Source organism: Canis lupus, chromosome 9 (assembly GCF_003254725.2).
Source record: "Canis lupus dingo isolate Sandy chromosome 9, ASM325472v2, whole genome shotgun sequence".
In the NCBI taxonomy this organism is placed as follows: domain Eukaryota; kingdom Metazoa; phylum Chordata; class Mammalia; order Carnivora; family Canidae; genus Canis; species Canis lupus.
This window is the reverse complement of record NC_064251.1, coordinates 22,111,689-22,128,028: the sequence shown is the minus strand read 5'-3', so window position 1 is coordinate 22,128,028 and position 16,340 is coordinate 22,111,689. Positions and strand designations below refer to the sequence as shown.

At 48.7% G+C, this 16,340-nt stretch overlaps 2 protein-coding genes across 3 annotated transcripts; one reads left to right on the top strand and one right to left on the bottom strand.

Annotated features, from left to right (window-relative positions):
* Window positions 1-975: 975 nt before the first annotated feature.
* NT5C3B (5'-nucleotidase, cytosolic IIIB) lies at window positions 976-10,863 on the bottom strand. The gene is made up of 9 exons (XM_025440806.3): window positions 10,236-10,863; window positions 9,894-9,992; window positions 9,227-9,296; window positions 9,094-9,140; window positions 6,208-6,293; window positions 5,555-5,644; window positions 3,617-3,779; window positions 2,537-2,737; window positions 976-1,460 (listed from the first exon to the last, which is right to left on the bottom strand). Exons 1-9 carry the CDS (start codon window positions 10,587-10,589, stop codon window positions 1,326-1,328), a joined length of 1,245 nt encoding a protein of 414 aa, XP_025296591.2. The 5' UTR covers window positions 10,590-10,863; the 3' UTR covers window positions 976-1,325.
* A 125-nt stretch (window positions 10,864-10,988) lies between these two features.
* Window positions 10,989-16,311, top strand: KLHL10 (kelch like family member 10). Of its 2 annotated transcripts, none has more exons than XM_025440803.3 (5): window positions 10,989-11,315; window positions 13,278-13,767; window positions 14,485-15,102; window positions 15,484-15,633; window positions 15,860-16,311. In XM_025440803.3, the coding sequence occupies exons 1-5, from the start codon at window positions 11,122-11,124 to the stop codon at window positions 16,232-16,234; spliced, it is 1,827 nt and encodes a 608-aa protein (XP_025296588.1). In that variant the 5' UTR covers window positions 10,989-11,121; the 3' UTR covers window positions 16,235-16,311. The 2 variants fall into 2 exon arrangements, with proteins under 2 accessions (XP_025296588.1, XP_025296589.1); XM_025440804.3 differs by lacking the exon at window positions 10,989-11,315 and adding an exon at window positions 11,366-11,534.
* The last annotated feature ends 29 nt before the right edge of the window (window positions 16,312-16,340 follow it).

Genomic DNA, 16,340 nt, shown 5'->3' with positions numbered 1-16,340 from the left:
TGGCCTCAGAGGGTAACCACCTCCTCTCCTAAAGCGAACAAGCCAGCTCTGAACCAAAGCCCGCAGGGAGGAGTGATGCCAGAGAAATGCTATGGCTTAGGTCAGAAACCCTGAAATCCTGGCTCTTGCTTCTAGCTATGGAGTTTAAGCAAGTTTCTGGTCTTTTCCAAGCCACCTGTAAATGGGAACTACACGGCCCTGGGAAGGTCTGAAAGGCCTGCGCCACCTTGCCACCTTCTTCAGCCCTGCACTTCCCAGAGCCAGGTGTCCTCTGCAGGGGGAGGAGGAGGGGTGAAGTATTCTGCAGGAGGAGGAGGGGTGAAGTCCTCTGAGGACAGGCTAAATAAGGCCAGGTGAAATCAGCTGCTTTACATTTTCTCTTCAAAAGGTGCCCTAGAGAGAATTCTGCTAGTTCTTGACCATCCAAGTCAACAGGGGAGGAAGAAGGGAAAGAAACTCTGAAGGAAGCCCAGTGATGCCAGACGACTGAGTAGAAATTACTTCCACTTTCTTGTGTCGCAGAGCACCTTCTCCCTTCAAGTCCCAGGTCCTGATACCCCTTAAGTCAGCCATCTTCATGGCCCTGGGCCCACATAAGGAAGAGAAGAGAGGGCGGGAGCCAAGGGCTCAGGGAGAAAATCAACACCCACATGCATCCCTTTGGGGGATGCATAAAAAGGGAACTCTGGCTGACCCCATCAGAATTTTAGGTGTAATGGCTACCTTAGCATCAAGTCAAACCATTTCAGGTCAGAAACACACCCTTCCAACCGCACCTGCCCACCTCCATCCCCAGGCACATTTATGGTATGCTCAGAGGGTATCGTGAGTGAATTTGGATTTTGTTTGTTTTTTAACATTTTATTTTCTAAGTAATCTCTACACCCAACGTGGGGTTTGAACTCATAACCCTGAGATCAAGAGTCACACAATAGGCTGAGCCAGCCAGCCCTGTACCCACCAAATCAAAACAGCTGTTTTTTCCTTTTTTTATTTTGATCTGTTTCACACATTAGATGTTTGAAGAATAGCTTCCTATTTTTAAAAATTGGGGGAAAAAAGAACCCCTGGACTAGATGGTCCCTAGAGTGCTAACACTCTATAGGTCCTGTGTTCACCTGGTTGGCCCTCCCATCTCTTGGGCTTCCCGCAAAACTCTGGAGAACACAACAGAAGACGCTGGGAAAGGAGGGAGAGGCCTGGGCTCAGCAGCTGGACCCCCCTGGACTCTGCACACACAGGGAGAAGCAGCGCTCCCCACAGGGCGGCCTCCGGGTGAGGCTCCCTCCTCTCCGCAGCCTGCAGCTCCAGCCCCACACCTGCCCTCAGGAGCCCTGCATCTCTATCCAGTCCCCCTGATGGAGGATGTGCTGCAGCAGCCCGTTGACCACGTCCAGTGTCTCGTCCTTCTCCAGCACAATGTCATAGGAGTCCATGTAGCGCTCCCGCCGCTCTTCCACCTGCCCAGGGGAGGGGGGGAGGGGTGACAGAGAGTCCCAAGGATGCCCTGCCTTCTCTGCCTCTGCCTCTCAGGTACCTGGGGCAGGGGGACGATTGCATTCAGGCTGCAACTCTCAAGAGAAGTTCCAGGTGACAGGGACCCGCCCTTTGGATGGCAGTGGGCATAGGGTTCCACAATTAACCCTTGTGTCAGTGGCAAAAGGACAGTACAAGCATTAAAATTTAAAAAACAGATGTTACTTCTAGTCCAACTGGATTGAATTTTCACAAGGTTCAAGCATTCTAGAGGTCTTCAGCACCTGCTGGCTGATGGTGAGGGGAGGATACGAGTGGTGGCCTTCTAATTTGACACCATACTATGCCCCTTTATGACCACGGTGTTTGCACCCGTCGGCCTCTGGTCTGTTCTTATAGATGTTTTTGTTTTTTTGTTTTTTGTAAAGAATTTTATTTATGTATTCGTGAGAGACACACACACACAGAGAGAGAGGCAGAGACACAGGCAGAGGGAGAAGCAGGCTCCATGCAGGGAGCCTGACGTGGGACTCGATCCCAGGTCTCCAGGATCACACCCCAGGCTTCAGGCGGCGCTAAACCGCTGCGCCACCGGGGCTGCCCTGGTCTGTTCTTATAAATGCACTTTCTTAATACTGACTTCTCTCCCACTTCAGTCATGCCTTACAGGTACGACAGGAGGACAGCAATCAGCCCCACCACATCCTATACTATGTACCATGGGTAGATGAACCTCCTTGCCTCGGTTTCCCATCTGAGAGTTACTACCTCAAACAGCTGCCATAAGGATTAAATGGGTCGATGTGCCCAGTATGTGGTGAGCATCCAACAGTAAGTGCAGGCTGATGACCCTGTCTCTGAACTCCTGTCGCGCCATGTGCCCAACATAGCCATCACTGTGTATCTCTTTTGTTTTCCTCTGAAAATATAGCTTGTGACTTACCTCAGTGCCTCTAAGACTCGACAGTGACTAGCACATAGAGTGTTCACCAGGCATTTGGTAACAGGAATTGAAAAAGAAGCAAGCCACTAAGATAAGAAGCCCCAGTCTCACACCTACCTTGTCATTTAAGAAGCCAATCTTGAGAATGTTCTCCACACCAGGCACCCCATCAGCCATAGTGAGGTCCCCCATGGAGTCTCCCAGCAGGAGGATGTTGGTTTTCCCCTGAAGCTGCTGGAAGTACCCAGAGTTCTCACAAACGGAGCTGTTCTTATTGTATGTGTGTATGAGCTGGCCCTTGAATCCCTGGAGGAAACCCTAAAGAATCAAGAGACAGAAGAGCTACAGAGACCCATCTACAGCCAGTTTTCCATTGTTGCTGTCACAGAGGAAAGGGAATCCTGAAAGACAGAAATGCCAAAATCTCATTGTAGTCTAAAGTAGGGGCCAGCCAATTAGGTCCTGTAGGCCTAATTGTAATTTAATTTTTGTAAATTAAGTTTTATCAGAACGCAGCAAGGCTCATTGGTTTACATCTTGTCCACGGTTGCTTTTTTTTTTTCCACAGCAGAGTTGAGTAGCTGTGACAGACCATAAAATCTATCCCACAAAGTCTAAAATATTTACTACCAAGCCTTTTTTTTTTTTTTTTTTTTTTTACTACCAGGCTTTTTACAAAAAAAGTTTGTAACCCCTGATTTAAACTCACAAGGACCCTCAAATATCATTGTTCACATACTCTGGGGTAGCATGAAGCCCGTGACACAAGCACTGTTCAGGCTACATGTGTGCTCACCCTCAGCTGTGAGCTATGTCCTCACCTCAGGCTAAAGGGATGGGAATTCCAGCCATTGGTTTAAGGGAAGAAGTCAGAGCATGGGTGAGTCAGAGTAACCCACCTCTGACTCCAGGAAAACAAATCAAAGTCTAAGTCCTTGAGTTTGAGTACCTAGGATGGCACATGACCTAGGGCAGGGACATGGGGCTTGCCTGAGCCCTAAAGTAGGCACCCGAGGGAGGGCAGGTCCTTCAGAGGTAACTGTCTTTAGCTGGCATAAAGAAATAAATAACTGACTGAGTGCAAGAAGCCAGCATGCCTTCCCTCCCCAGGTTAGGGTTAACAGTTTCAGATATGGCCCTGGGGGCTGGTGGTCCCCACCCCTCTTCCATCCCTAGCTTAAAGGAGACCCGGCTCACGTCCTCATCAAAGTCCATGTAGTTAGACACGATGTGGATGTTAGGGTGGAACACTTTCATCTGTCGGATAATCTCCTCCAGGATGTCACCAATGCCCGCGGAAAAGATGAAAAGGGGAATGTTGTTCTGGTAGAGGGTGTTGAAGAACGTCTTGTATCCCTCCCTGAAAAGAGATGGATGGATTCTGCAATTGCACTGCCTCTGGTCCTGGTCTTTTTTCTTTCTTTTCTTTTCTTTTTTTTTTTTTTTTAAGATTTTATTTATTTATTTGAGAGAGAGAGAGAGAGAGAGCACAAGCGGGGGAGAGGGTCAGAAGGAGAAGCCAACTCCCCGCTGAGCAGGGAGCCTGACATAGGGCTTGATCCCAGGACCTGGGATTGTGACCTGAGCTGAAGGCAGATGCTTAACCAACTGAGCCACCCAGGCACCCTGGGTGGCTGCTCCTGGTCTTTATTTTCTACTTTGGTGATATATTTTTAAATTTTTTCTTTTTAAAGATTTACTTATTTATTGAGAGATAGCGCACACATGTGCAGGGAGGGAGGAGCAGAGGGGCAGAGGGAGGGAGAGTCTTAACCAGACTCCCCCCTGAGTATGGAGCCTGACACGGGGCTTGATCTCACGACCCTGAGATCATGACCTGAGCCAAAATCAATAGTTGGGGGCTTAACCGACTGAGCCACCCAGGAGCCCCTACTTTTTTTTTTTTAAACATTTTATTTATTTATTCATGAGAGAGAGAGAGAGGCAGAGACACAGGCAGAGGGAGAAGCAGGCTCCATGCACCGGGAGCCCGATGTGGGATTCGATCCCGGGTCTCCAGGATCGCGCCCTGGGCCAAAGGCAGGCGCTAAACCGCTGCGCCACCCAGGGATGCCCACATTTTTTCCTTTTAGATTTTTTTTTTTTCATTTATTTATGATAGTCACACAGAGAGAGAGAGAGAGAGAGAGAGAGAGAGAGGCAGAGACATAGGCAGAGGGAGAAGCAGGCTCCATGCACCGGGAGCCTGACGTGGGATTCGATCCCGGATCTCCAGGATCGCGCCCTGGGCCAAAGGCAGGCGCTAAACCGCTGCGCCACCCAGGGATCCCACATTTTTTCTTTTTAAAAACATTTTAAATTGTGGTATAAAATACATATAATAAATGGTTAACATGCACTAATCTTAAGTCTTCAACTCAACTAATGTTTACATATGTATACACCCATGTAATTACTAACCAGATCAAGGTTCCCTTTCCAACCAATGCCATCCCCTCCTGTTGTGACCTCATGTGCACTGCTGATTAGCTTTGCCTATCCTTGAACTTCATATAAATGGGCTGTTGTTTGTTTCTGCCTTATTTTGCTCGAGCAAAATACAACCAGGTAGCTATCTGGGACAGCTTCACTGAGGAAACACCCCAACCCCTCGGCACTTACTGGGTCTGCATGTGTCTCTACTTTCTTGGCTTTTTGTGGCTCTCCCTAGGGAAGACATCCAATCCTTGAGAGCAGGCATCCATGTTGCCTCCTTCCTCTATGTGCCCTCATCCCTCCTCCAGTAAAGAACATGGCAGCACTGGGAAGCCTGCTGATGATCAAGAGTCCCGGGCCAGCCAACTCTCATATTGGAGTTCAGAACACCAGTCATCAGGGTGACCCCAAAGTCTTTTTACAACTGGAGAAAATGAGCTAGAAACTGTTTATTCTAGGAGATGAAGCCTTGGTCATATTCATACTATATCCGCTAGCAGTAGACAGTTTCCTAGGAAGCACCCAAGGGTGAGATATTCTTTAGCTATATTCAGAGACGAAAAGCAAGATCTTCACATCAGCCACTCACAGTGTTTTGTCTCTTTTGACTCCCCTAGCAACTGACTCCCTTCCACTCCCTCTCAGACTCTTTTTTGTGAGCAAACCAGTTTCAAATGTTTTCCAGAGCGAGCCACTTACCTAAGCATTGCATTGGACTCTTTAACCACCTGGGCAATCTGAAACTTCTGAATCTTCTGCTGGCACAGGAGATCGTGTGCTTTGGTCCACCTAGAAACAGACACCCGACAAAAGTCCAAATTCCAACCACTAAGTAAAGCGTCTTTTCGCTTTTAAGGACCAAGTTCCCTCTGGAAAGATTAATGGAGGCCTCATCCTTTTCCACCAAGCCACTTCCTGAAAGACTCTGGCCATCCTTAAAAGGAAGAGGGTGAGAAAGCCATACTATAGCCACAGGAACAAGAACTGGGTGAGCTAACTGCTGAAGTCAACCACTCTTCTGAATCCTTCCCTTGGTGACCCCATATTCCGGAGAACTGAGGCTCCATCCAGTGATACTGGTTCCTGTAGGAGAGTTATCTTTCCAAAGCACTTATTCCCCCAAACCAAGGGGTTTCCACCTCATTCCCAGGATTCTCAGTGGGCCTCCCATTCTAGCAGCAGCCATAAAGCATCCCCACTGTGGCTGGATGGTTTGTTCTAATAGGTGGGCCAGAGGCGTTGAATAAGGTAAGAGGGGGCCTGCCGCCTCATCCAGGCTCAGGAAAAGCACACCCCCTCCTGCATCAGTGCATCGTGGGGCTCAGGAGCGGTTCAAAACCACTGTCACTTACCACTCCACCATATGAGGTAACTTCTCTTTGATGGTCCGGTGTGGGTCAATCTCAATTGGGTAATAGTGGTGAAGGAGCGCTTTGAGCTGGGACATCCAAATGAAGAGAAAAGCCGTTAGCCCGCGTCAACTTTTTCCCAGCGAAGTCCCACAGTTTATCGTGAGAAAATAATCACCTAGAAGATGCAACTCTGTGTTAGAGAGTGACTGATCTGCAGAGCTGGTCAGCCCTTCACATGCACCCTCAGAATCTGAGGCCAAAAAATCAAGAAAGACCTTTTGCTCTCAAGGGAACGGTTACTAGGATTTTGTTGTTATTCATTAGCTCAGTTGGCAGGGCTTAACCAGTAAGAAGGGATTAATGCTGTATTTCCCAAAAACGGGGTACACTTTCTCAGGGGGTAGGCAAAGTAACTTTAGGGGCATGTGGATAAACACTTTTCATGTTAGCAGTTTTAGATTCATTTTAATGCATGTTAAGGAAAAAGACTCCTAGCACATCAAACTCAGGCTTTCACAAAGATTGTTTCTTTTCTAATTGCATTCAGATTTTTAATAGTAACCAAACTTTAAGTAAAATATGTGGTAAAAATCACCACAGACATGGCAAAAAGCAGAAGTAGAAAAATCATGGGAGTGAATTTGGGAGCCAACATGTTAGTGGACAACCATCACAACGCCAACATCGGGTGAACCACCTGACGAGCATTTTCAAGTGCCTCCCCCTGCTAAGATTTCCTTCCACCTGCCAGGACCTTTGTCCAGGGAGACCGCTTCAAGGACCATGTGTCACACTGGGCCAGTCAGGAACAGCGCCCAATAAAAATGGAAACTGATTGGGGAAAAAATTTAATTCTAATGTACGCACAATCTCAGAATATTATGAGATCATACATAGAGTCCCTGACCACAGGTCCAAAAGAGAGTTAAAGGCAAAGTTCACAAACTGACAAAGGGAGAAACCTCCTGAAATGCATTAAGATTCTCAATGTACACGTTTTGCGGGGGGGGGATGTGAGAACATTTTTCTAAAAGTATAAAATAATTCAGGAGAAGAAAATACTTTTTTAAAAAGAAAAAAAGATTCTATGCATAAACTTTGCTGTTTTAATTTTGGGGGGAGCTCATCAACACCCAGAATCTTGGTTTTCCCTAAGAGCACATTCCCTGAGCAGGCACCCAAACCAGCTGTCTTACTTGTGGGGGCAGCTTTCTGGAAGCTGATAAGATCAGGTATGTCAGGGAACCACTAAAAGTGACCTGCCAAAGGTCCTGAAGCCAGAACTTACACTAAACCAAAAGTGCATCTCCAGAGAGACAGGTTGTAGGAATATAAGAATTATCTATAATTTGTTGCCCATCTTTTTTTTTTAAGATTTTATTTATTTATTTGAGAAGAGAAGACATGAAAAAGAAAGAGACTCTCTAATGAGCAGGGAGCCCGACATGGGACTTGATCCCAGGACCCTCGCAGACAGACGTTTCACCAACTGAGCCCCCCAGGCATCCTGCTTTGTTGCCTATCTTAATAACAAGTAATTGGGGATCCCTGGGTGGCTCAGCTGTTTAGCGCCTGCCTTTGGCCCAGGGCGCGATCCTGGAGTCCCGGGATGGAGTCCCACGTCGGGCTCCCAGCATGGAGCCTGCTTCTCCCCCCTCCTGTGTCTCTGCCTCTCTCTCTCTATCATAAATAAATGAATCTTTAAAAAAAAATAAAAATAAAATAAAAAGTAATCATGACAGTACTGGAGGAGCTGACCAATATGACAGACTGAGAGACCCCTCTGTATGTAATTTAGTGACGAAGTGAAACTAAGTAAGAGTTATTCAGTAGAAAGAGCTCGGCAAACTGCAGAGAAATGTGCAGCCAGCATGGCTCTCCTATGGCAAAGAGGACATGGATGGGAAGAACATGGAGCAAAGTGAAATGAACTCTAAGGCTGCAGGATGTATATCTGTATGTATTGCACGGAAATGAGTGTTATTATATATTGACATTGATTCAGAGGTCTTTCTTGATACCGGTTACCTTACCAAAAAATTATGTATTTTTTAAGATTTATTTATTTTAAAGTGAGAGGGACACCTGGGTGGCTCAGCGGTGGAGCGTCTACCTTGGCCTTAGGACATGATCCCGGGGTCCAGAGATCGAGTCCTGCATTGGGCTCCTTGCAGGGAGCCTGATTCTCCCTCTGCCTGTGTCTCTGCCTCTCTGTCCCAGTGTCTCATGAATAAATAAATAAAATCTTAAAAAAAAAAAAAAAAGAGTGCACATGCGCAGGGGAAGGGTCAGAGGGAGAGGGAAAGAATCTCAAGCAAACTCCCTGCTAAGTAGGGAGCCCCTCCGTAGGCTTGAACCCAGATTCCACCACCCTGAAACAAAACCAAGAGCAGATGCTTAACCCACACTGAGCCATCCAGGCACCCTCCCCAAAATTATATTATTAAAGAAAGAGCATAATAGTGAAGAGTTTGGGACAGAATCAGATCTATGGGAAAATCAAGCTCTGTGTCTTGCCTGTATGACCCTTGAAGGAGTTGTTTACCCTCTCCAAGCCTCGGTTTTCTTATCTGTTAAGTGGAGATCATAGTGGTTCTATCCACCCCTCGGAATTGCCTGAGGGTTAAACAGCGAGGTTGAAGTCTCTTGTAAACTCTAGCTAGCAGTACCCATAACATCCCTATTCTAACCACCAATCATCACATCTTGAACAAAAAGGAGACACTGCCCCAGTGTACGAGACCAGGTTCACTTGAGCATGAGAAAAACAATTTTTAGAAATATTAATCTTCTAAGATCTCTACCCTGGAATCTTTGGTCCTAACCAAGAACTGTCTGAAGTCATATATGATAGCCATCTCTGAACAAAGAAGGGGAGTAACCCACCTCATTCCGGCACTCCTCACTGATGATCTTGCTGTTATCCAGAATGTCTGCAAAAACACAAAACTCCTTTCATTTGCCACTTAGAAACCACCATCTTGTCAAGCCCAACAAAGCAACCTAGTACGTGACTTACTGTAAGAAGAAGGGCATCGTTTTCCATTATATGCAAACCTGCTCAAGGTCATGTCAAAATCAGAAATGATCTAAAATGCAAAAGAGAGATGCTGTCCATACAGGCTCTTTCCCGTGTGGCCCTGCCTGGGGGTCGGGGGTGGGGGCGGGGACGGGGGACTGACGATTATGAAAGGCAAACCAGCTCAGTGCCCAGCCAGTGGGCAAAGCCCAGCAGGAATTAGGAAAGGCCAGGGTGTGGAAGGGAGAACTAATCCCAGTTAGTAGTAACGTGCTAAGCCTGAGGATGCGAGCCTCTTGCAGGTCGCTGGCAGATGGGGGACTGAGGAATCAAGACCCCCTTTGACTCTTGGCGTTGCCATCTCAATGCCCCGGGTCCCTCCCAAGGTGACCCATCTCCACATCTGCAACGGGGCGGGGGGAGGGGGCGTTGACGGGGCAGGTGTGCAAGCAAGGCCCCAGGGCCTGGTGCCGGGTGCCGGGTGCTCTCCACCTAATTAGAGGAAGCAGCAGCTGGTCAAGGCCGATACGTTTGGAATGGAGGTTCTCCAGCTCTACCCCAGGTCGATCACGCGGGGCCGCCTGCTTGCCCGCAGCGTCCGCAGCGGCGCGGACGGCCCCGGGGCAGGTCACCCCCCAGCCGCCCCACCTCGCCCCGGCCGCCGTACCTGCAAGCGGTCTCCCCCGCCCCTGCGGAGGGCGCCCACGATCTCCTGCACCCGCCCGGGCTGCCGCATCAGGACTGTGGCCTTCATCAGGGTGCTCACCTGTCCCGAGACCCGAGAGAAGCGCTGACCCCGGCACCGCGCTGGGCCCAAGGGGAGCCCGGGGCCGGCTCGGCAGCCCCGAGAGGCCGGGCCGGGGCGCGGGGCGCGCAGAGGGGGGCTCCGGGCCGGCCCCGCCGCCTACTGGCCGGGGTGGCGCGGCGGGGCCCAGGCGGCCCGCTGGGGGCCTCGGAGCGCCCCGGGGGTCGGGGCCCGCCCCACGCCGGACGCTTCCTCCCGCCTCACCTCCTCCGCCATGGCGCTCGCGGCCGGGACGACGGCGCCGGGACAACGACCTCCCCCGCGGCCGCACTGCGCAGGCGTCGCCCGCCGGGAGCGGGGACCGCGGGGCCGGGCCGGGCCGGGAGAGGGCGGCGGGCGGGGCCGGGAGAAGAGCGTGGCTCCCCGCTCTGTGTCGAGGAGGGCGAGGGTCCTAAGAGGTGGGGGTGACCGGATGCCACCGTCGAGAGCAAAAACGGTCATTTCCAAACACAAAGTGTGCAGGGCCAAAACCCCCAAAAAAGCCGCAGGAAGGGAGGGGGATATGGCAAACGTCCAGAAGGGGCTTCCCTGGGCCCACTCCTCATGGCAAAAGATCATGAGCCACTAACGCAAGTCTGCAGCGCAGGACGGCCCTGGACAGCTGGGCCAGCATTAACTCCCGAGCAGCTTCCCTTCCTTCTGCCTCCTCTGACTCAGTTTCCTCGAATTCAGTGTCTGGGGAGCCACTGCCTAGCAGTGGAAGAAGGTAGATGATGCTACCAGGATACAGAACTGGGCAACTGAAGTGGGCAACAGGAGCTAGAATGGATAAAAACTCTTATGTGGTGTCATGGTCACCAACCCGCTCCAGATTCAAGGGCTTGGAAGGTGTGGGGTGGTCTTCAGCCTGAATGGTGGGGGGGGGGGGGGAGAGAAAGGAGGACGGAGACAGGAGAGGGTTCCAGAACACGAGAGCACAATCCTGAGAGTGATCTCATTGCAGGCCCAGGATTCTGGAACTTGGGCTGCCTGATGGGCCCTATATGAAAGATGTAGTAGGGAAAAGGAGCGACAGCAGGCTAAAGGGGCCCCCCACAACCCTCCCCGACACCCCAGGACAGCAGCCTCTCTCCGCTGGTCCCAGGGTGCCATGGAGATGGAGAGCACGGCGGCCTCCACACGTTTCCACCAGCCTCACATGGAGAGGAAGATGAGTGCGATGACCTGTGAGATCTTCAACGAGCTTAGGCTAGAGGGCAAGCTCTGCGACGTGGTCATCAAGGTCAATGGCTTTGAGTTCAATGCCCACAAGAACATCCTCTGTAGCTGCAGTTCCTACTTTAGGTATAACAGGGTGGCCAGGCTCAGCCAAAAGGGGACTGGGGCTCCTTTTGAGACATTGGTTCATTTCATGTTTCCCACCCCCTACCATCTTAAGTTAGGGACACTGTCAAACTCGGGGTTCCTGTGGCCTGGCTCCTTTGTCTTTGGAAGAGGTACAACTAGGGCCAGAGCCTCCTCTCTGCTTTTCAACTGGATTTCAACCAACTGTTGGTGGGCCAGGTGCTTTTTTCCTTTGATTCTCACCCAAACCAACCTTTGGGAAGGTTGGACACCCATACTGGATTTCCTACTTAAACCTAGATGACAGGTGCCACTTCAGCTGCCCCTCGTGCCCCCATCCCAATAGAGACTATCTCAAACAAGGATGGAGCAGATGGGAAGGACGATGCGGGAAAGCACCGAGGAAATGTTTATCAGAAGATAAAGGGAGTTTGGGCCACAACACTGTAACCTAGAAAGTGGCAGAGCTATTTTGTTCATGAGCTTAAACATGTTTGAGTAATCAATTCCAATGAAGATATGATAAATGTGCCCCATCTATTGCCCCCCAGCCCACTCTCTCTCTCTCTCTAAAAAAAAAAAAAAAAAGTAAAAAAACATTATTAGCTCGTAGGTGGTGCAAAAAACAAGAGGTGGGCCAAATCTGGCCCAGAGGCTGTAAGTTCGCAAACTCCTGCTCTAGAGAAGAATCTCTGATTTCCAAGCCCATATTCCCTGAAGCAACCTAGAAAAAGGAAGCAAAAATTTGTTAGAGCAGGGACTTCTGTCTTGTTCAACACCTAAAAAAAAGTACCTAACTATACAGTGGGAGCCCAATAAATAGTTCTGGAATAGTACACTGTCAATAATTATTTACCGAGTGCCTATTTTGTGACAGGCACTATCTGAGGTACTAGAAATAAAACAAGGAGTAGAGATAAACATTTGTGTTCTCATGAAGTTCACCTCCTAGTAGGAGGAATAGGCACTCAATACATAAAAAACAGCAGATCATAAGTGCTAGGGAGAAAAAGGGAAAGTATGGAGAGGAGGGTGGTGATTTTAAATAGGATGATGTTTGCTGACAAAGTGACATTTGAGCAAAGACTTTTTAAGATTTTATTTATTCATGAGAGACACAGAGAGAGAGGCAGAGACATAGGCAGAGGGAGAAGCAGCCTCCCTGTGGGGAGCCCGATATGGGATTTGATCCCAGGACTTGGGATCATGCCCTGAGGCAAAGGCAGATGCTCAGCCACTTAGCCACCCAGGTGTCCCTTGAGCAAAGACTTTAAGGGGGATGTGGGAGGGAGAAATATGGAGATCTGCAGTGGGGAGCCTTCTAGGCCAAGGCAGCAGCATGTACAAAGGACCAAAAATGAAGCACCTCTGGTGTATTCAAGGCAAGCAAGGCCAGTGGGATTGGAACGGAAGGAGGGGGAAGGTGGGAGGAAGTGGCCAGTGAGGTATTACTGGTCCAGATCTTAGAGGACTTTTGTACTCCCTGGGAAGGACTTTGTATTTTACTCTGAGTAAGAAGGGATGTCGGTGGAAAGTTTAGGGTGCAAGGGGTATGTAAACTCGTAAGGTGGTTGGGGTATGACGGTAAACTCTGGTAGCATCGAGGGCAAAAGCAGGGAGATCTGTTCAGAGGTTAGTCCCAATCATCTAGGCAGGAGATGATGGTGGCTTGGACCAAGGAGGTAGCAGTAACCGGTGAGGAGCCATCAGATCCTGAGTGTGTGTTGACTGAATGGTACTTATTTAAAAAGCATATTGCTTAAGCTTAATTCCCTTAAGCAAGCTTCAGATAGAAGAGACACAGGTCTTACTCCCTCCTACCCATCTATTTCCAGGCTACTCACCATGCACTATTTGGGAAATGTCCAAACTCTCCTCAACAAAAACAAAAGGTGGGGAGGGAGAACCTGGCAAACTGGAGAGAAATGTTTCAGTGGCTGCTAGTTTCTCTCTTTCTTCCAGAGCTTTGTTTACAAGTGGCTGGAACAACACTGAAAAGAAGGTATACAACATTCCTGGCATTTCCCCTGACATGATGAAGCTGATTATTGAATATGCATACACCCGGACCGTCCCGATCACACCGGACAACGTGGAGAAGCTGCTGGCAGCCGCAGACCAATTTAACATCATGGGTATCGTCAGGGGTTGCTGTGAGTTCCTCAAGTCGGAGCTGTGTTTGGATAACTGTATTGGCATCTGCAAATTCACGGACTATTACTACTGTCCCGAGCTGAGGCAGAAGGCCTACATGTTCATACTGCACAACTTTGAGGAGATGGTGAAAGTCTCGGCTGAGTTTTTAGAGCTCTCAGTCACTGAGCTGAAAGATATCATTGAGAAAGATGAGCTCAACGTCAAACAAGAAGACGCTGTATTTGAGGCCATTTTAAAATGGATTTCTCATGACTCCCAAAATAGGAAGCAGCATATTTCAGTTTTGCTTCCCAAGGTCAAGTTTAGTTATTTTTTGTGGGATGCTTAATTGCTCATGTTGGGTTCATTAATCCCGGAGGGACTATGCGAAGAGCCATATTCAGATGTTTGGCAGATTCCGGGGGCTGTATTTACATACACTTATATAGAAGGCATCGCCTACTGTTCTGTGGAATTTTGCAGTTTTCTTTGCCCTTGGCATTGCTAGTTGCTTCCACCCCACTTATATTCTTTGACCAAAATTCTCCCTGGCAGTGGGGCAGGAGATAGCAAGGCCTTCAAAATAATTCTAAAGGGCCTTCCGTTCACCCTTTTTTTATTCTGTGAGTTTCCCCAAACCCCAGGTAGAAGTGGGACTAGACACCAAACTGTGAGTATTATACACAATTACAGCCATTTGGTGCTAATTTGTGTTATTTTATAGAGAAACATAGATGTTCAATGACTGAACAATCACCACAGCTTTCTCTGGTCTAAGGAGGGGGCTGGCTCTGTGACCACTGAGGTGCCTTCTATCTAGCTCATTCTCAGCATCCAAATGTATGCCACCTCTGAAAAACAAATGTTGAAACTGTGAGCTGTAAATTTCAAACACAAAACAAAATATGACTGCATATTCATTCATATGTAGTTCAAAGGGCTGCAATTCAAAGGCTGATTGTAAACAGGGAGTTGTGGAGATGGGTTTTCCAGGTACCCTCACCTCATCTGACTTCCTGTATTTCCTTCTTAGGTTCGCTTGGCCCTAATGCATGCTGAGTACTTCATGAACAATGTGAAGATGAACGACTATGTCAAAGATAGTGAGGAATGCAAGCCAGTAATCATCAATGCCCTAAAGGCCATGTATGACCTAAACATGAATGGACCCTCTAATTCTGACTTCACCAACCCACTCACCAGGCCCCGCCTGCCCTATGCCATTCTATTTGCAATTGGTGGCTGGAGTGGTGGGAGCCCCACCAATGCCATTGAGGCATATGATGCTCGGGCAGACAGATGGGTGAATGTCACTTGTGAGGAAGAGAGTCCCCGTGCCTACCATGGGGCAGCCTATTTGAAAGGCTACGTTTATATCATTGGGGGGTTCGATAGTGTAGACTATTTCAATAGCGTTAAGCGTTTTGACCCAGTCAAGAAAACGTGGCATCAGGTGGCCCCGATGCACTCCCGACGTTGCTATGTCAGCGTGACAGTCCTCAGCAATTTCATTTATGCCATGGGAGGATTTGACGGCTATGTGCGTCTCAACACTGCTGAACGTTACGAGCCAGAGACCAACCAGTGGACGCTCATTGCCCCTATGCACGAGCAGAGGAGCGACGCAAGTGCCACAACACTCTACGGGAAGGTAAGGATGGGGAAGGGGAAAAGAACATGTCCAGAAGCAATGCTCTTCTTTGTTTTTTTGGGGATGGATGGAAAATAGAAGAGGCAATACTCACTTTGCAGTACTAACTGTCCTCAAATGACCGAGTGGCCCCTTGTAATGATCCTTTAAAATTTTACTCATTAAAAAGCAATAATGAGGGACACCTGGGTGGCTCAATGGTTAAGCATCTGTCTTTGGCTCAGGTCGTGATCCCGAAGTCCCGGGAGGGAGAAGCAGGCTCCACGCAAGGAACCCAATGTGGGACTCGATCCAGGAAATTTGCGATCACACCCTGAGCCAAAGGCTGATGCTCAACTGCTGAGCCACCCAGGTGTCCCCCTTGTGCCTCTCTTCACACAGGTCTACATATGTGGTGGTTTTAACGGAAATGAGTGTCTGTTTACAGCAGAAGTGTACAACACTGAGAGTAATCAGTGGACAGTCATAGCACCCATGAGAAGCAGGAGGAGTGGAATAGGTGTAATTGCTTATGGAGAACATGTATATGCGGTGAGTTTATCTTGTACCACACAAAACGATAACCCTAGATTTTTTGTTCACAAATAGGTTTGTGCTATTATTGGTAAGCATTTGAAAAGCATTTTTTCTGTGGAAAACAGTGGAAAGAGGGAGGTATGAAATCACTGGTTCCCCACCCCCACCCCCAAAGAAGGCCTCTTCCTCGTTGAACAGAAGTAATGGCTAACAGTCAACCATGTCTCCCTTGCATCCATAGGTAGGTGGCTTTGATGGAGCAAATCGACTTAGGAGTGCAGAAGCCTACAGCCCAGTGGCTAATACTTGGCGCACAATCCCCACTATGTTTAATCCTCGTAGCAATTTTGGCATCGAGGTGGTAGACGACCTCTTGTTTGTGGTGGGCGGCTTTAATGGCTTCACTACCACCTTTAACGTGGAGTGCTATGACGAAAAGACGGACGAGTGGTATGACGCCCATGACATGAGCATCTACCGCAGCGCTCTGAGCTGCTGTGTGGTGCCAGGGCTGGCCAACGTCGGGGAATATGCAGCTAGACGGGACAACTTCACAGGATTAGCACTGCGAGATGAAGTAAAGTACTCCGCTTCGACAAGTACCCTACCTGTATGAGTCTCTTCATTTAGCTAATAAAGAGTCTAAGCAATAAGAATTCTTTTTTTAAATAAATACAGTGTTTAAACTTGTAAGAGTACTGGAAAATGTTCAACTTAAGGGA

What these genes read in the sequence shown, in the direction of transcription:
- NT5C3B (XM_025440806.3), bottom strand. Translation starts at nt 10,589, where the DNA reads ATGATCTTTTGCCATGAGGAGTGGGCCCAGGGAAGCCCCTTCTGGACG. An exon ending in CGAGCGCCATGGCGGAGGAG is followed by an intron (nt 9,993 to 10,235) that starts GTGAGGCGGGAG and finishes GTCTCGGGACAG; the next exon opens with GTGAGCACCCTGATGAAGGC. An exon ending in ACGATGCCCTTCTTCTTACA is followed by an intron (nt 9,141 to 9,226) that starts GTAAGTCACGTA and finishes GTGTTTTTGCAG; the next exon opens with ACATTCTGGATAACAGCAAG.
- KLHL10 (XM_025440803.3), top strand. Translation starts at nt 11,122, where the DNA reads ATGGAGATGGAGAGCACGGCGGCCTCCACACGTTTCCACCAGCCTCAC. An exon ending in TTTCAGTTTTGCTTCCCAAG is followed by an intron (nt 13,768 to 14,484) that starts GTCAAGTTTAGT and finishes TTTCCTTCTTAG; the next exon opens with GTTCGCTTGGCCCTAATGCA. An exon ending in ATGGAGAACATGTATATGCG is followed by an intron (nt 15,634 to 15,859) that starts GTGAGTTTATCT and finishes TTGCATCCATAG; the next exon opens with GTAGGTGGCTTTGATGGAGC.